Source organism: Camellia sinensis, chromosome 12, assembly GCF_055761805.1.
Source record: "Camellia sinensis isolate YWXY chromosome 12, ASM5576180v1, whole genome shotgun sequence".
NCBI classification, from domain to species: domain Eukaryota; kingdom Viridiplantae; phylum Streptophyta; class Magnoliopsida; order Ericales; family Theaceae; genus Camellia; species Camellia sinensis.
Genome location: NC_138972.1, coordinates 147766815 through 147788131, shown reverse-complemented (window position 1 = coordinate 147788131; position 21317 = coordinate 147766815). Strand labels below are relative to the sequence as shown.

General features: G+C 33.3%; 1 protein-coding gene across 1 annotated transcript; it reads left to right on the top strand.

Moving 5' to 3' along the window:
- Positions 1–2675: 2675 nt before the first annotated feature.
- Positions 2676–12309, top strand: LOC114306778 (BRASSINOSTEROID INSENSITIVE 1-associated receptor kinase 1). Its single transcript, XM_028252067.2, has 11 exons — positions 2676–3248; positions 3909–4041; positions 4180–4251; positions 7089–7232; positions 8935–9006; positions 9174–9245; positions 9334–9410; positions 10051–10179; positions 10263–10604; positions 10929–11323; positions 11707–12309. Exons 1-11 carry the CDS (start codon positions 3155–3157, stop codon positions 12022–12024), a joined length of 1848 nt encoding a protein of 615 aa, XP_028107868.2. The 5' UTR covers positions 2676–3154; the 3' UTR covers positions 12025–12309.
- Positions 12310–21317: the final 9008 nt, after the last annotated feature.

The following is a 21317-nucleotide window of genomic DNA, read 5'->3' as shown; positions in this document are numbered from 1 at the left end:
CGCAAGGAAAAAACCCCAAACACATTGAAAGAATTTTTTTTAGATAAATAAATAATAAATATTAAAGACTCACAATTTATTATTTACAATTCATACATATTTGTGACAAATCAAAATTAAAACATCAGTACAAATAAAAAAAAAAAAAGTATACTAGGGATTGTTTGAGGTGTTCTAAATAAGTGCACTTTTTGACTTTTTATGAAATATGTGTTGAGTATGGGTTGAGTTTGAAGTGATATGATAGAGAGGTGATGTGACTTAAATAAGATGATGTGACTTTTTCATTAAAAGACAAACTTTTTACAAAACCAAAAAAAACACATCCAAACAAAATATCACATCCAACCCTATAATCATTTCACTTTTTCTCTCACAAACATCACATCCAACCACATAAAAACCCAACTATCTTCCCAAACACCAAAAATTTTTTATCCAATAAAAACCTACAACTAAAAAAACCTACATAAAAACCCACTTCCCAAACACCATCAATGTCAATCCTCGGTTAAATCCTTTCAAGTTTTAGGGGTGGTTTAAGATGATATAAATAAATGTACTTTTCGATCTTTTATAAAATATAGGTTGGGTATGAGTTGGGTTTGAAGTGATGTGTTAGTGAGGTGATATGACTTAAATAAGATAATATGACTTAAATAGGATAATGATTTTTTGACTTTTTAACTTTTTTAGATCATGCCAAACAAGGCATCAGTGCTCGTTTGCCATGGATTTGGGTGAAGTTAGAGTTATTTTAATTAAAAAAAATAAAATAAAATTTTTAATCTCAAATTAAAAGCTATCCCATTTAAATTATAATAATTATATTTTTTTTAATTTTAAAAAATTAAAAAATCCATCCTAAATAAATTTATTTTAACTTTAAATTAGATTTCGTTTATCAATTATATATTTTAATTAATTTTTTTTATAAATTATTATATTACCCTTTATATATTTTTACGTATCTTTTTATTAAAAGTTTACTATAAGGGATTGTTTGAGATGACCTAAATAAGTACACTTTTTATCTTTTTATAAAAAGAAGTGCAGAAAAGTAGAGAAGTAATATGATGAAAAAAAGATAAAAAGATAAAAAGATAGATTATTTGGGACTTTCCAAACTTGGCCAAAATATCTACTTCCCAACGATGCCATAAAATAGGCAAAAACTCAAAAAGCAATTTACATTCGAAACCAACCCAAGCAACAACTTAGCGCCATTTTGGGAACATAGTAAAAAGTCACATTTTTAAACAAAATATTCAAAAATGCAAGTGCTAAAAAGTCAGAAAATTGATTTGTCAAGTGCTAAAAACGTAGGTGTAAAATTATAAATTAGGACTTACGAAAAAAAAATAAAAAAATAAAATTCTTATGTTGGGTAAGGATATTTTAGTCATTTTAATTTGATTTGATACCATAAATAAATATTAAACTAAAAATTAAAAAACTAACTTTTTATTAATTTTTCAAATCACTTTTCAAAAAATTAAAAAACTTAATAAAAAGTCAAAAATTAAGGGTATGCTTGGTTTGAGTTTAGGAGATGAGTTTTAGAGATAAAAAGTACGAAAAGTTGTTTGGTTTGGTTTTTTTCAAAAGATATTTTAAAAAATTATTTTGAGAGAGAGTTTTGAAAAAAGTGATTGATTTGATGTGTATGAGAGAGAGATTTGTTTGAAAAACTTATAAACCAAACAAGTTTTGAGAAATTTTTTTGAGAAAATTTGTTTGGTTTGATTACTTTTAAAAATTTATTTGTAGAGAATTTTTCTCAAAAATTTTTAAAAAACACAAACTAAACAAGGCTTAATTTTTTATCAACTTTTCAAAACACTATAGGTAGATATACATTTTGACGTATAGTAAGAGAAAGAGAGAGTTAGGAGAGAGAAAGAGAGTAAAATTTGACACACAGACACTCACATCACGCCACGACAGTCTTCATCTATCAAAAAAAATTATTAAACACTCTGTCCTTATTGGCGGCGTTCTGTGGGTCCCACCACCCCACTGTCCCCCGTGCGTGCGTCTTTGACCCACTTATCACTCTCCTCTCTCCTCAATATACAAACAATTTTAAATCCAAAAGTAAAACCTCAAAATTACACATACACGCAACAATAAAAAATCAGACTTTAACTTCATTACGAAATAAATATTTAAATTTTAATTGTTCATTTATTTTTATTAAATAAAATTAATTAAAAATAATATTTTAACAATTAAATTCCAAATACAGAAAATATTTATTTTCATTGAGTTTAATAGGATTGGTTTCGAGTGTCCTAAAAAAATATACTTTTTGTCTTTTTACGAAAAGATGTGCAGAAAAATAGAGAGGTGATGTGATGAAAAAAAGATAAAAAGATAAAAAGATGGATTATATAGTCTATGCCAAACCAGTCCATAATTAAAATATTATTTTTTTTATTAATTTTACTTAATAAAAATATATAAATAAATTTGATTAAAAATAAATTAAAATATTATGATTTAAATTAAAAAAATTAATTTTAAAAAATTAATTTTATTTTATTATAAGAATAAGATAAATAGTATTAACAAGTGTTCCATAACCCTTGTTAATATTAAAAATATATAAAATAATTTAAAATTCATAAAATATATATATATATATATATATATTAAATACTTGATGACATATCTTTTATTGCTTTCTTGTGAAGTTGTGAACTTGTGATCTAGAAGACTCAAAAAAATAATAATAATAATTTACTGTTGTGTGAAAGAATACCAGTCGAGTTGAGACAGAGACACAGAGAAAGAGAGCGAACCTTTGACTCAGCAGCCCCAACCCACGACTACTCCACCTCCCCTCCCTCCTCTCCATATCTCTCTCTCTCTCTCTCCGGCATTCTGACCTCATTAATTTTCTCGGGAAAGTGATAGAAAATTCCAACAACTATCTTCTATTCGAAGTCAGCTCGGGTCTTTTCTCATAATCTCCCTCCACGACGACGACTTCTAGCTTTCTCCCGTTTAATGAGCTCCGCTGTTACAGAATTAGGGTTTTTTTTTTTTAATATTTTTTTTTTTATAGTTTAGTTCAACGGAGTGTTCGATTTCGTAGTGCTTCTAGTTGAGTGAAGAGTTGATGAGGAATCTAGGTTTTTAGCTTCTTCTCATGGATCGAGCTGTCTCTGCGATCTCGGCCTCGGCTCTTCTTTGCCTTTTTCTGGTGATTTCTCGGTTACTACATGTCTCTGGTAATGCCGAAGGTGCGTATTGATTTCTGTTACCCTCGATTTTGACCATTTTTCTGAGTCTATACATGCTTGTTCGATTGTGTTCTTTGGGTATGGACTTTTGCATAATCGAAAATCGGCAATCACTGCATTAATATATTTCTTTAGTTATGAGGTTTGAACTTCAATTGGAGAGTTAGGAGCTATGAATTACTATCTAAGAGTTTGATTATTTGAAAATTAGTTGAATTTGAAACTTGAAATTTGAAGTTTTAGATGAGCTTCTTCACATTATATAATATCGATAGGATCCTATTTATGCACAAATTTTGGTGCTTACTTAGCTTTACTAGTGCAATTTTTATGTGTTCTGCAAATTTCAAATTATCAAAGTGTGTAGATGGATGCCCACTGTAACGCCCCAATTTCTATAACTCTGATTATTGTTAATTAAATCCATAATCACTCCTTTTATTATAATGGATATCTAATAAAGAAGTGATTATGGATTACGTTAATCAGAGTTATAGAAATTGGGGCGTTACACCCACCACGTCGTTGTACTAACCAAATTTGAATTAAGTGGCGGAATTTGGAAATCATCATCTTTGCATGAGTGTTAGAAAATGTGTTGGTTGTTCGTGTTCATGTTATTGATGAGCAACTGATGATTGTCTCTTTCATGAAGAACAGGCGATGCCTTGAATGCGCTGAAGACCAACTTAGCTGATCCTAACAATGTTCTGCAAAGTTGGGACGCTACACTTGTCAATCCCTGCACATGGTTTCACGTTACGTGCAACAGTGATAACAGTGTTACAAGAGTGTAAGCCACTAACTTGTGTGACAATTGTTGTGACATGCTTGCTTGTAATGTAACTTCTAGTTGCAATTATTTTTGCTTTCGTACTTCCATTGTCAGTAGTGTGATGACAAATATTGTCTCCGTTTGTGTACACCCCAGTGATCTTGGAAATGCAAACTTATCTGGTCAACTGGTTTCACAACTTGGGCAGCTTCCAAATTTGCAGTACTTGTAAGTCCCACTTCATTGTAGAAAAAATTGTTTCACTTAAATCTATTTTGTTGTTCTTAATGGATTATTCTTGTGGTCATCTCTCTCTCTCTCTCTCTGTCTCTCTCAGCAACTCATCTTCCTCCCTTTATTTCTTATAAGACCCTGATTTGCAGAGATTCTTCTTTTGTGCTTTCTTTTAGTGGTGGTAGCAATAGCTGCACATGCTCTTTGTTTTTCCACATTACTATATTATTATGTTGCTTCTTTGAATGCGGAATGAACTGTAATATTTCCAATAGTTGTATTTAATAAGATCACTCTAATACTGGGACTTTGGGGATTACGTGGTTCAATACGTTGTTCATGCAAAGTTCAAACTTTTTCCATCAATTATAGAAAATAAGGATTCACTTTCAAGATGATGTCTTCACATTGAGCTTTCAATAGGAAATATATACTTTGGAAAATCTAGGAAGCTCTTGATAGTTGATTGCATATGCTTATAACTGTAACGGGTTTTGGGTGATAGACTCTGTTTGGTGTAGTTTATGGTAGCTACTTCTATTTTTTTTTTTTTTCCTTCTTTAAATGTGTGCCAAATTGTTTGGTGCAAGTTATAGCAGGTTATGAGTCAAAAATAACTTAAATAAGCTAAAGAAAGATTGTCATCGAGAAGCTGGAGGAAGAATTTTTTTTAGGTTCTACTCTCTAATTATCAACTTTCATCTTGCAAGAAGTTGTACCAAATGGGCCCATGGCTAACATTGCTATAATTGTTAATAAAAGTATGGTTTTAGTGTTATGTTTTACCAAATACTTCTTAGGTTCAGAAAATAATTATGTGCAATGTAAAAAATATCAAGGTTACTTTAGTGGAACTCCCATTACTTCCTATACGTAGTAGTCTATAAATCATCTTTTGAATCTTTCATTGTGCTGTGATCAACACTCTCAAGACTTGCTACAAATTTGATAGCGCTACCTAAGTGAAGTCATCACGAAGTAGTAATTCTCTGAGTCCGAGGTTGACCCACAAGGAAAGGGGGATTTAGAGCATGAGTGAATTGATAGAAAGTAAATAAAATAAATTGATTGAAAAGTATTGGGAATCGGAAGATTTGGAATATGGAAATTGTGAGATTAGGTATAAACAATATTTGGGAAGGCGCTAAGTCATTAAGGATCCACACACAACATGCCTATGATTTTTGTTCTTGTTCTATTTGATTGGAAGAGTGTCAGAGCTTTTGAGGACCTAAAGCAAGCAGTTATAGATGACCTCGTATTACAGTTGTCAGATCACACTAAGCCAATTGAAGTAAACACAGATGCATCAGACTTTGTCACAAGCAACGTGCTCGTAGTACAATAAGGTAAACCTATTGCATATGAGAACCAAAAGCTTAATGAGATAGTGAGGTGCAGTCCAAGAAAAGGAGATGACAACAATTGTGCATTACTAGATAATGTGGAGGCTGGTCACAATTCGTGATCAAGACAAATAATGTGGTGACGAGTGACTTGCTTCCCTTGAAGAAATTCATGCCAAAATAGGGATGATAGCAAGCGAGATGAAACTTCCCAAGTTTGATTGATATGATGCTAGAGTATTGTGAATGTAAAAATCATTCTGAGTGAAGGTAATTGGTTGGGGAGAAATAGACTTCCCAACATAGCTTGCAAGCCCTCAAGTGAAAAAATAGAATTAGGGACACGTGCTTGTGCTAGCCTTTGCCAACCCAATAGACTTTTGATGTGGACAAAAGTTCCATAATGGAAAAGCAAGAAGCTTTTGGCCAACAACTACCTCTATATAGGCTTAAGTTAATGAACAATATTTAGACCATTTCACAACCAACGCGAAGGATTAGATCCATACGATTGTGGACTTGTTCTCTTACAAGCACTTGACATGTTTGCTTTAATGTCTCCACACAAGTGGCTTAAGACTAGTCGACTGGCCAGGTGTCCAATTATGCAAGCATAACATGTGCCAGGTTAACTGGATTGCTTATGCCTAAATTAGTAATCCTATAACTAGGAACATTTAAGAATTAAGTAATAAAATATTCGAGTATTTTAACTCTTAAGAACATGTCTTCTCAACTGTAATTCTATAGTCTTGTCATGTATCCAATATCACACAAAAAAACATGATACCAAAATTACCTTTTTGTCAATTAAATGGTAAGCTATTGTACAACATTGTTCCAATCGCATGTTCTAGATTGGCTTTTAGGACACAACGCTAACATGTAATTCATAGTTCATAATAATGAAGAATACTTTGTACTAGTATAAAGGAATGTGGTGGCCAGGCAAGTTATTGTGCGTTATTCAACCGTTGCATTGCTAGCTTTTGGAATCATTTACAACTTCATCTGCAACGGTGTTGGATGTGTTTTGACTTCCCTTGAACACGTTCATCATGACCTGTGTGATTGTGTTTATTTGCATCTTTTAAGTTGAGGGAACTGACCTCTAGAACAAAGTTATAAATTTGTATTATTTTTTCGTGTTAGTTTATCTGAAAAATGGTAGTTCATGGTTGGTGATGTCTGTAGCCTCTCCTGTTCCCCTGCATTCATCTTGCTATTGTTGCAAAATTTTCCTCTTGTTTCAAGACTTGAATCTGGAATTTATGTGCTTTAATATGTCTTGATATATCTGACTTGAAGTTTCCTTCTAATATTAACCTCTGTCCTGGTTTTATGTGCTGTTATCGCATTATTGCATATAGATGTTTAATTATGGTTCGCTTTTTCTTCTTTATTTTATTTTATTTTTAACTTGCAATCTGATTTTTCTGCATGCTTCTCTGGTTTCATTTTGTTATTAACATGTTTCTGTTACAGGGAGCTTTATAGTAACAACATAAGTGGAAAAGTTCCCAATGAGCTTGGGAATTTAACAAATTTGGTGAGCTTGGATCTTTACCTGAACAATTTGAATGGTCCCATCCCGGACACATTGGGCAGGCTTCAGAAATTGCGTTTCCTGTATGAATTACACTTCCTTTGACTTTCTACTTTTATTGTTAAATTTATTGCGCTTTACCTCTCAAAATGACAAGGGAGATTATGTATTAAACCTAAATATCAGGGGTTGTCAATTTGATTTATGCTTTTTAAAACTCTTGGATTGTGGCTTCGCATAGTGTTTCCGAAAGTATTTGGACTTCTAATTTCTGAATCCATAAATTAATATGAATCTGGACTGCATATAATGGAAGCAAACTTCATTTTGAGCCATCTTGCTCACTAAAAATCCATCAATATCTTTTTTTTAGTTGTAATACATAGCATAGCATGACTCTGATTTTGAAGGAAAATTAATACTAAGTTGCAAAACTTATCTGCATGCCTCTTAGTGTTAGAACCAAAGTTCTAAAAGGCTTTACTAAGGCTCGCCTTGAAGCGTTTTGGCGAGGCTAAGGCAAAACGCCTCAAGGCTTTGATTTTTAGATTTTACTCCCCAAAGGCTTGCTCACACAGTCTGAGATGTGCGCCTTAGGTGCGTCTTGTATGCTTTTTATGCATAAGCATGTGAGAAGTACGCATATAAAGAGTTTGTCTTAGGGTCTTGTTAAACTTAGTCTAGTAGATGGTTTAGACATAAAAAAAATAAAAAAGAACCCCTTGTGCAACTATAATCTATAGAAAAATTAAGTAAATTACCAATTAAGAAAAAGCACAAAGTAAATGCTTAGTGAGAAGCTCAATCACTAAAATTTAAAGAATACCAATTTCACTTTCAACAAAACAAAACTTCTTTGAGCCTTAAGCAAAAAAGTATTTACACCTTTATATTTAATTTTGATGTATTTATTTATTATTTTAAAATATTTAAATTATTTATTAAATATAAAAATTTAAAATTTGAAATGCTTGTGCCTCAATGCCTTAAGGTTTACGCCTCGCCTCATGATGAGGAGTAAAATGCCTCACGTTACGCATTCACCTTTAATATATGTCTCATTTTCGTCGTAAATTATAGAAGAAGATTTTGGAAATATTGCAAGAATTCTAGCATAAATACATTGTACAAATTCCTTCTTTCTTGCAAGATCAGGCACCTATTGGATGAGCAGGAGGAAAAAGGTGTGGGTTATGGGCACTGTTGAGGGAGTGGAGAATTCAGTGCACATTGTAAAGAGAGATATTTTTTGTTTTATTTATTGTATAGTTGGATGACGGAATATGGTTTAGTTGGGTGAGAATGGGTGAATATTTATTTTGATTCTTTTTTGGATTTTGTTGACTCGGAATTTTGAGGAGATATGGAGAAGTATTTCCTTTTGTTTTCATGTGTGGTGCTCAGCACCTTTTTTTTTATATATAAAATTTTGTTTAAGAAAGGGCAGGCACTTGTTTGGACAACAATCCTATACATCCATCATAGTTGTTGATTACCCAAGGTTCAACTGTTTTGTAAATTGTAATGACAAATAGGATCACATTGAACGCAATGACAGTACCAAGCTCTGTTATTTTACTTTTATTTTGTGAATCTACTATTTATTTGTATCTAGCAAATAGGATTAGTTGCAGAGAGTGCCTGTCTGATTGTATGTTGAATTTGTTATGCGCATCTGAAAGTTGTTTCTAAGTCAATTTTCCCTCATAATTTTACTAATGGATGACTATTGTGATTGGTTGGAACACACCATGGTCTGGTCCATGTATTTCTCTGCAAGCATAGGCGGCTCAACAACAACAGTCTGACTGATAAAATTCCCATGTCGTTGACTACTATCGCATCACTTCAAGTCCTGTGAGTACCAAGTCTATGTATTTTTCTTTTTATTATTATTATTTTAATGAATAGTTAAGGTGGTTTCTTCTTTGCTTTTTTCTTCTTGTTTTATTTTTTATTAGTTTTGATTGGCATAATTTATTACAAAATATGATAATATAGCTTTCTTTCCAAATGGAACACAGTGATCTGTCAAACAACCGTTTAACTGGAATAATCCCAGTTAATGGCTCCTTTTCACTATTTACTGCCCTCAGGTTTGTTTCTAGTAACATATTTTTCTATAGTAGTGGAGTTGGGTGAGTCGTCTAGATATATGCTAACAACCATATTTCCATTTTTCAGTTTTGCTAATAATTTGTTGCAAACTCCCCCGGCTTCTCCACCACCTCCACTTCCACCAACCCCGTCTGCTTCTTCAGGTTTGTTACATTTATGTTTATTTTCGTCATTATCCCTAATATGTTGCTGATAGTGGGTTGTGTTGTGTTTCCCAGCACATTTTATTCTTCTATCGTCAAGTTAGGAACTTCTGCCCATGATACCTGTTTCAGACTTTGTCACAGATTACTTGGCTGGATTTGTAAATTGTCTGTCTTTATAATTCTTTCTTTCATGTATTTCTAAATTTACGGATGAAGAAACTTCATACACATCAATGTTTTTGAAGCAACTATACAAAAATGAATTGCATTTGCATTGGATTCCTTATCCAGTATGGGTAGGTTTTTAAATTCCCCACATATCTATGATGCACAGACAATACCATTTAGTTTTCCTAGAAAAACCTCCACAATCACTTTTGTATAAATCATTGGTCTCAAAACTGTCAGTTTTAAACTTGATGTAGGTTGCACTTTATTTCAATTACACCTTTCTTTAGATTAACAGCTTGTGAGTGAGTGGTTGCTTCGCACTAGACTTTGCACCCGTATGGTTTAAACCATTGCATTGTTCACTTCTATGGAATTGGCTTTTAGTCGAATGGTTCGTTGGTGATGATGGGAATGCACACAAGTAATTAACTTACATATCTGCAATTGTAAAATGTTGTTTCGGTAGGAAATAGTGCCACCGGAGCCATTGCTGGAGGGGTTGCTGCTGGTGCTGCCCTGCTGTTTGCTGCCCCTGCAATCGCACTTGCTTATTGGCGACGAAGAAAACCAGAGGATCATTTCTTTGACGTACCTGGTTAGTGGGCTAAATAGAAAATGGCTTAAATTGATTGTTATGGTTTTGTATCTAATGCATTTTGCCTTTACTTCTCTTTGCAGCTGAAGAGGATCCAGAGGTTCATCTAGGACAGCTCAAGAGGTTTTCCCTGCGTGAACTACAAGTTGCAACAGACAATTTTAGCAATAGAAATATTCTAGGAAGAGGTGGATTTGGTAAGGTCTACAAAGGACGCTTGGCTGACGGCTCTCTTGTGGCTGTAAAAAGACTAAAAGAGGAGCGTACTCAAGGTGGGGAGCTACAGTTCCAAACAGAAGTAGAAATGATCAGTATGGCTGTTCATCGAAATCTACTACGTTTACGTGGATTTTGCATGACGCCCACGGAACGGTTGCTTGTCTATCCCTACATGGCCAATGGAAGTGTTGCATCATGTTTAAGAGGTACTTGTTGGCCTCTTCATGTGCTTTCTTTTCTAATTTGTTTATCATAAAAATTAAAATTTTAGTTGATTTAATGCAATCTACTTTATTTGTGTTTCAATTGACAATCTGACTTCAAGTCCATCAAATATAATTCTCAGTTTATGTTGCAAAGGAAACCATAAATATTTGTCTACAGATCTGAAATTCTGAAGGTTTGAAAACTATGCTTGGCCCAAAATTTTAGCAAATGTTGGAACTTTTGGAAATCAAAATTTAGAATCTGTTCCTCACCCTGCTTAATCTCTAAAATGATCTCATGGTCTAATTGGGGCATTGCTGTAGACCGACCTGAAACACAAGTCCCACTTGATTGGCCAATAAGGAAGCGAATTGCATTGGGATCTGCAAGAGGCCTTGCATATTTGCATGATCATTGTGACCCAAAGATCATTCATCGTGATGTCAAAGCTGCAAATATATTATTGGATGAGGAGTTTGAAGCAGTTGTTGGAGACTTTGGGTTGGCTAAACTTATGGATTACAAGGATACCCATGTTACCACTGCTGTACGGGGCACAATTGGGCATATTGCCCCTGAGTACCTCTCCACCGGAAAATCTTCAGAGAAAACGGATGTTTTTGGGTATGGGGTCATGCTTCTGGAGCTCATCACTGGACAGAGGGCTTTTGATCTTGCTCGGCTTGCCAACGATGATGATGTCATGTTGCTAGATTGGGTAAGCATTTATCACACTCGCAATCTGTTTGTATTATGTTAGCACGTTTCTTAAGTTGGATATCTTCGTATGATTGATTGAGTTCATCTTAAGAGCCTTTTCTGAAAGCTGCTTTCAATTTCTTGGCAAAGCTGTTATTGTGTTGCTAATATGATTCAATGAGTCGAGCAATATTCATGATGGTATTAAAATTATCTCCCTTAACGCATTTAAAACAAAGTTCTTGACAATTTCATTGAAGGAAATTTTCATCATGATCTGCAGGATTTGCAATATGATGTTTTTAAATGCTATGAATTTTAAAGTTGTCTCCATTGGCATTAATATCTTTGGTCTCTCCAATGAGCACTTATTATTTAGGGTGACATCTCTGAAAATTTCAGGTAAAAGGACTTCTGAAAGAAAAGAAGTTGGAAATGCTAGTTGACGAAGATATGCATGGTAATTACATCAATGAAGAGGTAGAACAACTAATCCAGGTGGCATTGCTCTGCACACAAGGCGCCCCATTGGAACGCCCCAAAATGTCGGATGTTGTCAGAATGCTCGAAGGTGACGGATTAGCTGAGAGGTGGGAAGAATGGCAGAAGGAGGAGATATTCCGCCAAGAATATAACCATACCCGACAACCAAATGCTGATTGGATCATCGCGGACTCCACTTCCAATCTCCGCCCAGATGAATTGTCCGGTCCCAGATGACCCTTTTGTTGTCAAATGCGATATTTTCATCTTTGTGCATATGATTTTCTTCTATTTTCTTTTTTTTTTTTTCTTTTTTCAAAGTCAAGTTTGTATCATGTTCGGAGTTTTGATGATGATATGTCGTCGTGTCTATAAGGTCGCCGGTACATGGCATTATGAATTTTCAGGTGCAAGAAAAAAATCATGGCTTGAAAGGGCCGTGGAGGCACCAGTTGTACGTTTATGTTTATGTATCCAAAAACAAATTACACTAATAAATAAATAAATACATTCTTTTGTCCAGAGGCAAATCGCAACCCCTGTTTTCTATTCGTAGAGTACCTCGTAAAGCTTTTTTTATTTTGTTTTCTTTTTTTTTGGTGCTTCGGGTTTTTTTTTTTTTTTTTTTTCTGTTTTCATTTTTTAGAAAATGCAAAAATCTCACTCATAGCCACCGACTTGCCAACACCACGCAACCAGTATCATAACAACAAAGAGGAAGGGCTTGTTGTCTTTCATTCTACTCTCACTCTCAGTCAGCACATGTTTGATTGGGTAGATTATAACATAAATTTAGGATTATTAAATGCATAGAACTCACATTCTATTATTTGATTATAATGTTTTCTTATTTAGAGAATATTTAATTTCTATCTAACAAAATCAGTGATTTTTTTAATCATACAATTAAAGATGCAAAACAAGCGTGAACAAAAGAAAATTATTAATCTCACTAATCTATCTATATAACCAATCTTACATTAACCTCATTGATTATTAGTTTCTTTACTATTAATAGTCTTAATCAAATATGGCCGCATTGAAGAAAAAAAAAAATGAGCTGTGAGATGCTTGATTAAACATTAATCCGTTTGGTTTAGTTTTAGAATTATGATTTGAATGTAGAGTTGTTTTTAAATTTTGAGTTTTTGAATTATGATTTGAAAAGAAAAATTTTGTTTAGTTATGAATTTTGAAAATAATTTTAGAATGATTTGCAATTTTTTTTTTTGATTAATTGATGTATAAAATGTAAAAGAATGTAAGAGGAGAGAAAAAATAATTGATTGATTGAATAATAATATAATAAAAAGATAAGAAAAGAGTTTTGAAAGTAATTTTGAATTGTATTTTAAAAATATATTTAGTTAACATGCTTCATCCAAATCATAATATAAAAATAGAGTTGAGTTTTGAAAAATAAACCAAACGCTGCCTAAATTATTATATGCTTTCAACTTATAAACACCCTCAATTCCAGAAAGACAAAAAAACATCACTCAAGCTGCAAAAAAGCACAAACCGTAAATCACAACAAATTTTGAAACTCACCAAAGTACTACAAACTCATATGAGACCAGATACTTTAGTTCCAATAAAAGTATTTTTCCATAATTATTTCCCAACTAGTTCAAATCTGAAAATCTGAAAATTTGTGTTAATATGTTCTTAATTGGCTTGCAACTCTTATATGCTATTTTTCTTGAACGTTTAAGTCTTGATATGTAAATTATGATAAATTGTGAATTTGTTTTTGTCACGCTCTCAAAATAATATAATAAATACAACCCAATCAAATGTTAATAACTGCATAAATCAGAGTAAACAATCCTTTCATTTCATGAAAGTTAAAGATACAAAAGAGTTTAACAAAAATAATACTCTATTGGCTTACACCTTTCCAAGCCTTAACTTGGTTACAACAAAAGTAAGCTTTGCTCATTACATCTTAAGCCCTTAGCTTTACAAAAATATACAATCAAAATAAGAAGCTTTTGCTCAAAAAAATTCTCCCAACGCTATTGCCTTGGTAGAGGTAAGTCACCAATACTTGAAAATATTATTCCGAAATAGGGTGAGCCACAGCTCAGTAGGAATCATCTAATACAGTATATGAAATTTAGCAAAGGTATAAGTACAAGAGTGTATACAATGTCTATGATAAAACATCTACAAATTTATATATATGAAAGGTACCATATTCAAATCTTAACCCATTTTCCTTCAATTCATATTCCGTTCACTTATCTTTCTCAATTTATGAGTCAAATTCGTAATTTCTTTAACAATTCAAATAAGACCACAACTCAATGACTTTCAAATCATACAACATATATACATTAACACTTCAAACTTCCATTTCATGAATATTTCGTTCGCGAACAACCGTTAAAAGGGACCCATGTAAACGTAGGCTATACAAGCACTACAATTGCCATTTAACGGATATTTCGTCCGCGGACTAGGCATCCATGTATAATTTCGGGACTTTCACCCAAGACACTCCGGCAAACTTAGTTATAATGGAGTCCATCCATTTTCTCCTCCCAAACAAACATACATATACAATGTATTTAAACACAAAATCAAATAATGGAGTACATCCCCTTTCCACTCCCACATAATCATACATGTACAATGTATATAAATATAGTCATATTTAATGACAACCAACCATGGACTAGTTTCAGTTCACCTAATCCACATGCAATTTCTACAACAAGCAAAAATATCCTCCACCGATAGCCCAATACAGATCCTTCTAAACAAATATACAATCTCATGACAAATAATTTATCCAAAATTTCCAAAGATGTGAAGTATTACATATTCAATTCTTTTATCTACTCCACCACTTGCTCAATTTCATATTTACCTCACCAGTTTCAATTATTTATATAAAATAATTATGATAGTCAATTTAGGGCAAAAATCTCCCTTTTCAAATATTAACTCAAGCATCAAACTCAACTATTTTGACCCAACATAATTTCATTTTCACAACCCACATTCATTTATTTCATATTGTTAGGTTTTTACTTGGCAATCCCGGTTGACAAAATTCCTTTCAATTGTACTTGCTTTCGCACTTTTTATTTCAGTGAGGTTATGAGTTTTTAGATGCGAATCCAACCTGAATTGTGCCTTGCAAAGAAGTTTGTGATGTTAATGCTTTCAAAATTGCCACTTTGCTGACTATGACGGGGATTGAGCTGCCCGGTCAGCTCGCGGGGGTCGAGGGGGCAGGGCCCCTTGGCGGGTTCGGGGCAGCGCCCAGGCGGGGTCTAGGGGCAGCGCCCCCGAAACAAAATGTAAAATTGCATTCGAAGTTGCATGTCCGCCCTTGCTTGCTCGAGCGAAGGAGTTCGCGCTCGAGCGAAGAACTGCGTCTGGCAAAAACCTAAAAGAGATGAATGTGCTCTCGAGCGAAGCTTGCATGGCTCGAGCGAAGAAGTGCGTCTGCATAAAAACCTAAAAGAGTTGATTGTTTGCTCGAGCGCAGGATGCGTGGCTCGAGCGAAGCAACTTATGGAAAACACGAGTTTTAAGTTCCTCGCTCGAGCGAGAGAAGCTTCGTTTGAGTGAGCTTCGCAGTCCCAGATTTCTATAAGTATTTGTTTTAGTCCAAAACTAGGATTACTTCTTCAGATCTTCTTTTTGGATATTAAGGTTTATATCTGGGGATATTTTGCTAGTTTTCTTTGATGTTTAATTGAGTATTCAACTCATGGGTTAAAAAGAATACATCAAAGGTTTGTTTGTTCATTCTATACAAAAGAGAGAGTTGTTATTCGGTAGATTCTGAAGAATTTGAGCCTAAAGCTTTGGTGGATTCTAGAGTGGCTCATCGTCAAAACAATTCTGAGGTGAAGATGGGGCTGGAAGAGGCATATAGGGGTTGGTTCAATTCGGGCGTGGATTCGCTAGGTAATTGAGAGTATACCTGTGTAATTCCTTTATATCTTCTTAGTGAATTGTTTTGTGGCTGTTGCCCGTGGTTTTTTATCATAATTGGAGGTGCTCTAATTGTGATTTTTTCACGTAAAATCGGTGTGTCGATTGTCTTGACTGTTTGATTGGGATTGTTATTTATTGCTTAAAATTGATACATAATCACAAATCAATATCTAGGGAATTTCTAGATTTTTCAATATTCAACAACAATCCCTCTTTCCATATTATACCCAAACCCTAGGTATGCTTGAAACACCCCCAACTCACATTATTGTTACACAAGAGACAAATAACTAAGTTAAATATCATATGAAGGTGTAGAAAAATCCTTACCTCAAAGAGAAGACCAAGCAAAGTAAGAGAGAAACCTCAAAGATGTCGAAAACCAACTCCAATCAGATCAAAATGTAGATCTTGAAACACTCTACCTTTTTCTCAAAGGCACTAGGGTGAAAAGATCAACGGATCTAGATGAAATCTAAGAGAGAATGTGAGTTTTAGAGAGAGAAAGTGTAGATCTAGGTTTTTAAGAAGTTCTAGAGAGAGAGAGAGAGAAGTGAAAAAGTGATACAAAACCTTATCTTCATGAACTGTTATATACGCAATCCGCTCGAGCGTGGAAAGTGACGCTCGAGTATTAGACACAAAAGTCCGCTCGAGCATAGAATACACACTTCCAAAAGTTTTGCAAACGAAGGCCCCTGCTCGAGCGTGAGACTGGACACTTGAGCGTCCAATGTACTTTTCCAGTATTTACAAGTCTGCAAAAATACTGAGAGTTGACAAATCTCGCTTGAGCGCAAGAATGGCTGCTTGAGCGGAGGAGCAAAATTTGTGAAGCCCGCTCGAGCACAAGAATACTCGCTCGAGCGGAAGAGCCAAAATCTGGGCATCACAGTTTTGAAAAAACAAGCAACCAACCTGTTTCAAACGCACAATTACAACCCGATAACCAAAATAAAATGGGAGACAAAGGGAACAAGATATGAATAACTATTCTAAACCATACCAACCCAAGTCCGGAATACAATAGATAACGGGTCAAAATCAGAATCGTTATAGTTTTACCATGCATAAATTACTTTATGTTTAGTTTGGCTTCGTAATTATCTTGACCATGTTTTGCTATAACTGAGAATATAATACACTTAATAAAGGGGAAATCAAATGGGGTGGCAATGGGTTGTGATCATTGTTCTAAATTTTATGGGATAATGAATGATGGATTCAAAAGTATAATATAGTGGAATGTATTCCATTTTGGTGAAGTTTTGCACAAGTGTGTTTTCGAACCCTAACATGGCACGGGAGGTATTCTAGTTGCTTAACGAAATTGAGAGGTATAAGGGTGGCAGTGAGGGTCTCACACAAGGAGAGTATCCCTAGAAGCTCGTTCCCTTGGGACAGACCGTGATGTCACCACTCGGGTATATAACCTAAGTGCGTGGGCATCATTAGTAATTGTGCAGTAAGCGACGCACTGGTGATTATGCGGCAAGGGACGCATAGATATTGTATTAACCAAGAGGGAGTCAGAATTTGTCCATGGCTAATGTTAGTAGTTGGGTAGGAACGACACTCTGCAGGGAGTTGCCTAAAACTAACTTAATTGACTGTTATTCATGAGCACTGTTATTCATGAGAACTTAAATTTATTATAAGCTTTGCTTAATTATTGTTTTTTGCTGTGTGTTATGATCATGTCATTATTTTACTTGTGTATTTGGAATGGAAAAATAGACGGGGTGTGTGTATTTACTGGGCATTCCAAGCTCATGGCATTTTATGCCAGTTGAAGGCAAGTTTTACACTGAGAACGGAATCCCTAAAAGTTTTGAGGAACCATGGCTGCCTTAGAGATTAGATTTTATATTTCCTGTATTTTGAATAATTTTTTTTTATTAAGAAACAGATCTATATTTAAAGACTTGAAGAATTTTATCTGTAACTATTATTAATATTTTCTTTTAGTGTAATTATTTGTATTTTGTGCTTAAAAATGTTGTGTATCCGCTAGTTAAACCCCGGTGTATCGTTGTATTATATTATTAATGTTCCCAAAATTTGGGGCATTACATGCCTTGCCGCTCACAAACTAATACGCGTATAAAGTGTTTGGTGTAAAACTCGCATTACCAATGAGTTGGTACGTGACAGTGTGCTATGCCGGATATGTTTTCATATTAGTAATAAACCGTTGTGATCTAAACCTGGCAATAAATCCCACAAATTATTGGATTCCATTTTTTTACCCATGGATGTATCGATGGACTATGAAAATTCAAATAACCAAACTGAATAACTCACAAATTCGTCAAAAATATTTGAATTCATTAAAAATGGAGTTGTCACCTAATTTTTAATTTTTTTTTTATGGAAAAACTAAAAAAACTCTTAAGTCCTTTTTAGTCTTGACTACTGATTTGTCATTACCAGAAAATTAGTTCAGAAATTTGGATATGAGAGGAGATTGTCATTAATTGAGAACTTTTCTTACCCAATTCAAAAATATTATATATATATATATATATATTTAGAGATTCATTTCCATATTAAGTTCTATTTATGTAGGGATTGTGTGCATTAGTTGTAATATATAAGATCATGCATCTATTTATCTAATCTTCTTTTCCTACACATTTTTTGGTGTGCGTGCATAATCTTCCTCCTTAACATATTTTCATAATTTAAAAACATATTTTCATTTTTTTCTTGTTCAAAAAAATAAAAATAAAATATATATATATTTTCATGATTTATTTACTATATATTTGATATGATTGCATGTTTAGAGGTCATATCACTCTAGTTTGGATACTTGCTTCATTTGTTTTTTAAAAACTGACATCTTGGGAAACTTTTGGTCCAAATCTTTGCAAATATGAGAGTATCTAAATTAAGGTAATATGGTCCATATTGTATGAAATGGTAGGTTAAGTTAAAGGATTTAGATGAAATAAATTAGTATGCGGAATTAAAAATGAAAATAAAATTTTAAAAATAAATTAGTAGAGATCAATCTTTTAGATTGAGCGAAAGAGGTACTCAATTAATGATTGTCTCCTTTCGTATCTAAACTCCTGAATCAATTTTTTTTGCAGTAACGTATCAATGGCTTTAATTAAGTCGGAGTCATAGTTTTCCAGTTTTCTCATTAAAAAATTGAAATTCAATGAATCGGTCTAATTTTGACAAATTGTTATTCAATTTTGCTTATTTAGATTTTCATAGTCTCTCAATATATCTCTTGATAAATAGAATGAAACCCAATAATTTGTGGGGAAAAAATGATTTATTGTCAAAGTTTAGACCTTGATGATTCACTATTGAAAACGGAAAGTCAAATCCGACATGTGTATGCATTAAAAGGTGTGGTGTCCATATTATCTATGTCAATTTTGTGTTATACAAAAGGTTGACATTTAATACATAAGTTATCGGATTATATCATAAAGAAGAATATGTTCTTAATGAGTTCTCATATGAAGTGGTGATACACATCAAACTACATCCTAAAATATAGTAGACAAAGAGTGAGTTGTTTTGGAGAAGATATCATAAATTGTTTTCAAATACAGTTGTGTAATTAAAGTTTGTGTTTTTTAGAAAATAGAAACAACCAAAATTACCAAAAATTAATTGTGTTCTTCACATGAAGTAAGTAAAACGAGAACAACTAATTCTTTGGACTCAGTCCACGTGAGATGAGACTAGTCCTACAAACTGGACAGACATGAACTAAATGGGCCTGTCTGAAAAGAGTCCGGAGCATTCAATACAACCCACTATTGACCACAGATCCAATCAAACCTCTCTTTACAAACACAATGTAATCTTATATTTCTTTTTTTTTTTTAATTACAATAATGGTAGGGCTGCAAACGAACCGAGCCGAGCTGAGTTTTGTTGAGCTCGAGCTCGGCTCGGCTCATTAACATTAATGAAACTCAAACTCGGCTGGGCTGAGCTCGATAATTTTTTTTTGATATTATTTATATATATTTATATATTATTTATATATATTATTTAATATATTTAATATATAAATAATATATATATTATATAATTTAAATCTAGATAAACGAGCCGAGCTCGTGCGAGCTCGAACTCGGCTTGTTTACTAAACGAGCCTAATATTCGAGTTCGAGCTCGGCTCGTTTACTAAACGAGCCGAGCTGAGCCGAGCCCTTACCAAGCCGAGCCAAGCTTGTTCATGAACAGTTCAGTTTATTTGCAACCCTAAATAATGGTATACGAACATGAAAAAGTAAATATAAAATATAAACTTAAAATTTTAATAGTGAATTAATTTTAGTTGTAATATTCGTCTACTCTACTTTGTAAATAAAGTAATATTTCATCTTAACTTTTCTATTTTTATAGTAAAAAAAGAGAATAACGTTCGTCTACTTTTTTAATAAAGTGAGTAAATGAACTTCAAATACTTTATAGGTCAATGCCGAAAACCTATTTTAGTGCTGTGTTCATTGTAATAAAAGTCGATTTAAACTAAATATAAAAATAAATATTTTAATGAAATAATCTTTCACTTTTACCTTTATTTAATAAATTAAACTCAACCTTAGAGTTGACATATTGATGCTTTCCCTAATGGTGTGTTTGGTGGGAGGATTTGGGGAGGGATTTGGAAAGGGAAAGGGAAAGGGAAAAGATGTGTGAAATTAGGTGAAATTTAGGCATGATTTATTCATATTTCACCTACCTTTTCCATTTCCCTTTCCAAATCCCTGCTCAAATCCCTCAACCAAACACAACATAAAAGAAATATTTGGTTGAGATTAAGGAACAACGAGTATTCTTGAAGGCCACCACAATCATTTTGTCAATTTGACATCAAATGGTGGGTGGGTGCCTCTTTCATTTTCATTTTATGGAAGTAAATATTCGTTAATCCCATCACTCATGGAAATAAAAGAAGATGAGGTAAGTGTGGTAGTTCATGCTCGATAAATAGACCAGAGATGTGTAAGAGAATTTTGATTTGGGAGACATATATTCACTGGTAGTGTTGCCAAATCTAGAGAAAAAAATTTCAAAGATTGGATATATTTTGACATGATTTGGAAATGATTGTGGGAATTTCCTTTGGAATATCAGTTGGTTTATTATGCTTTGCCACAATTACTTGAAAAATAATGGTAGAAACACCATATAAAAACACTACTTGAACTCTGGTGAACCAATACATGTACATGTGTTATGTTGATTTGTATGGATCATCACGTGTTTATAAACATTACATTTCTAGATGCAATGATGGATGGGTTAGTAAAAATTACATGAATTATCAGAAAAATTACATGCAATTTGGTTATAAAAGATCTTCTTATCCCCCTTCTCCCCATCCCACCAAAAAAGAAAAGAAAAAAGAGCAGCGTATAAGCAACCAAAAGGTATTACATGTGTGCTATGTATTATAAGATCCTAATAAAAATTCAAACTTAAAGATTTTAAATTAAATCAATATAAAAAATAATAATACTCGCGTATCTTAATTCATTAATGGAGATAATTCACGTTGTTGATTTTTTGGTAATTGTCATATTCTACTTCAA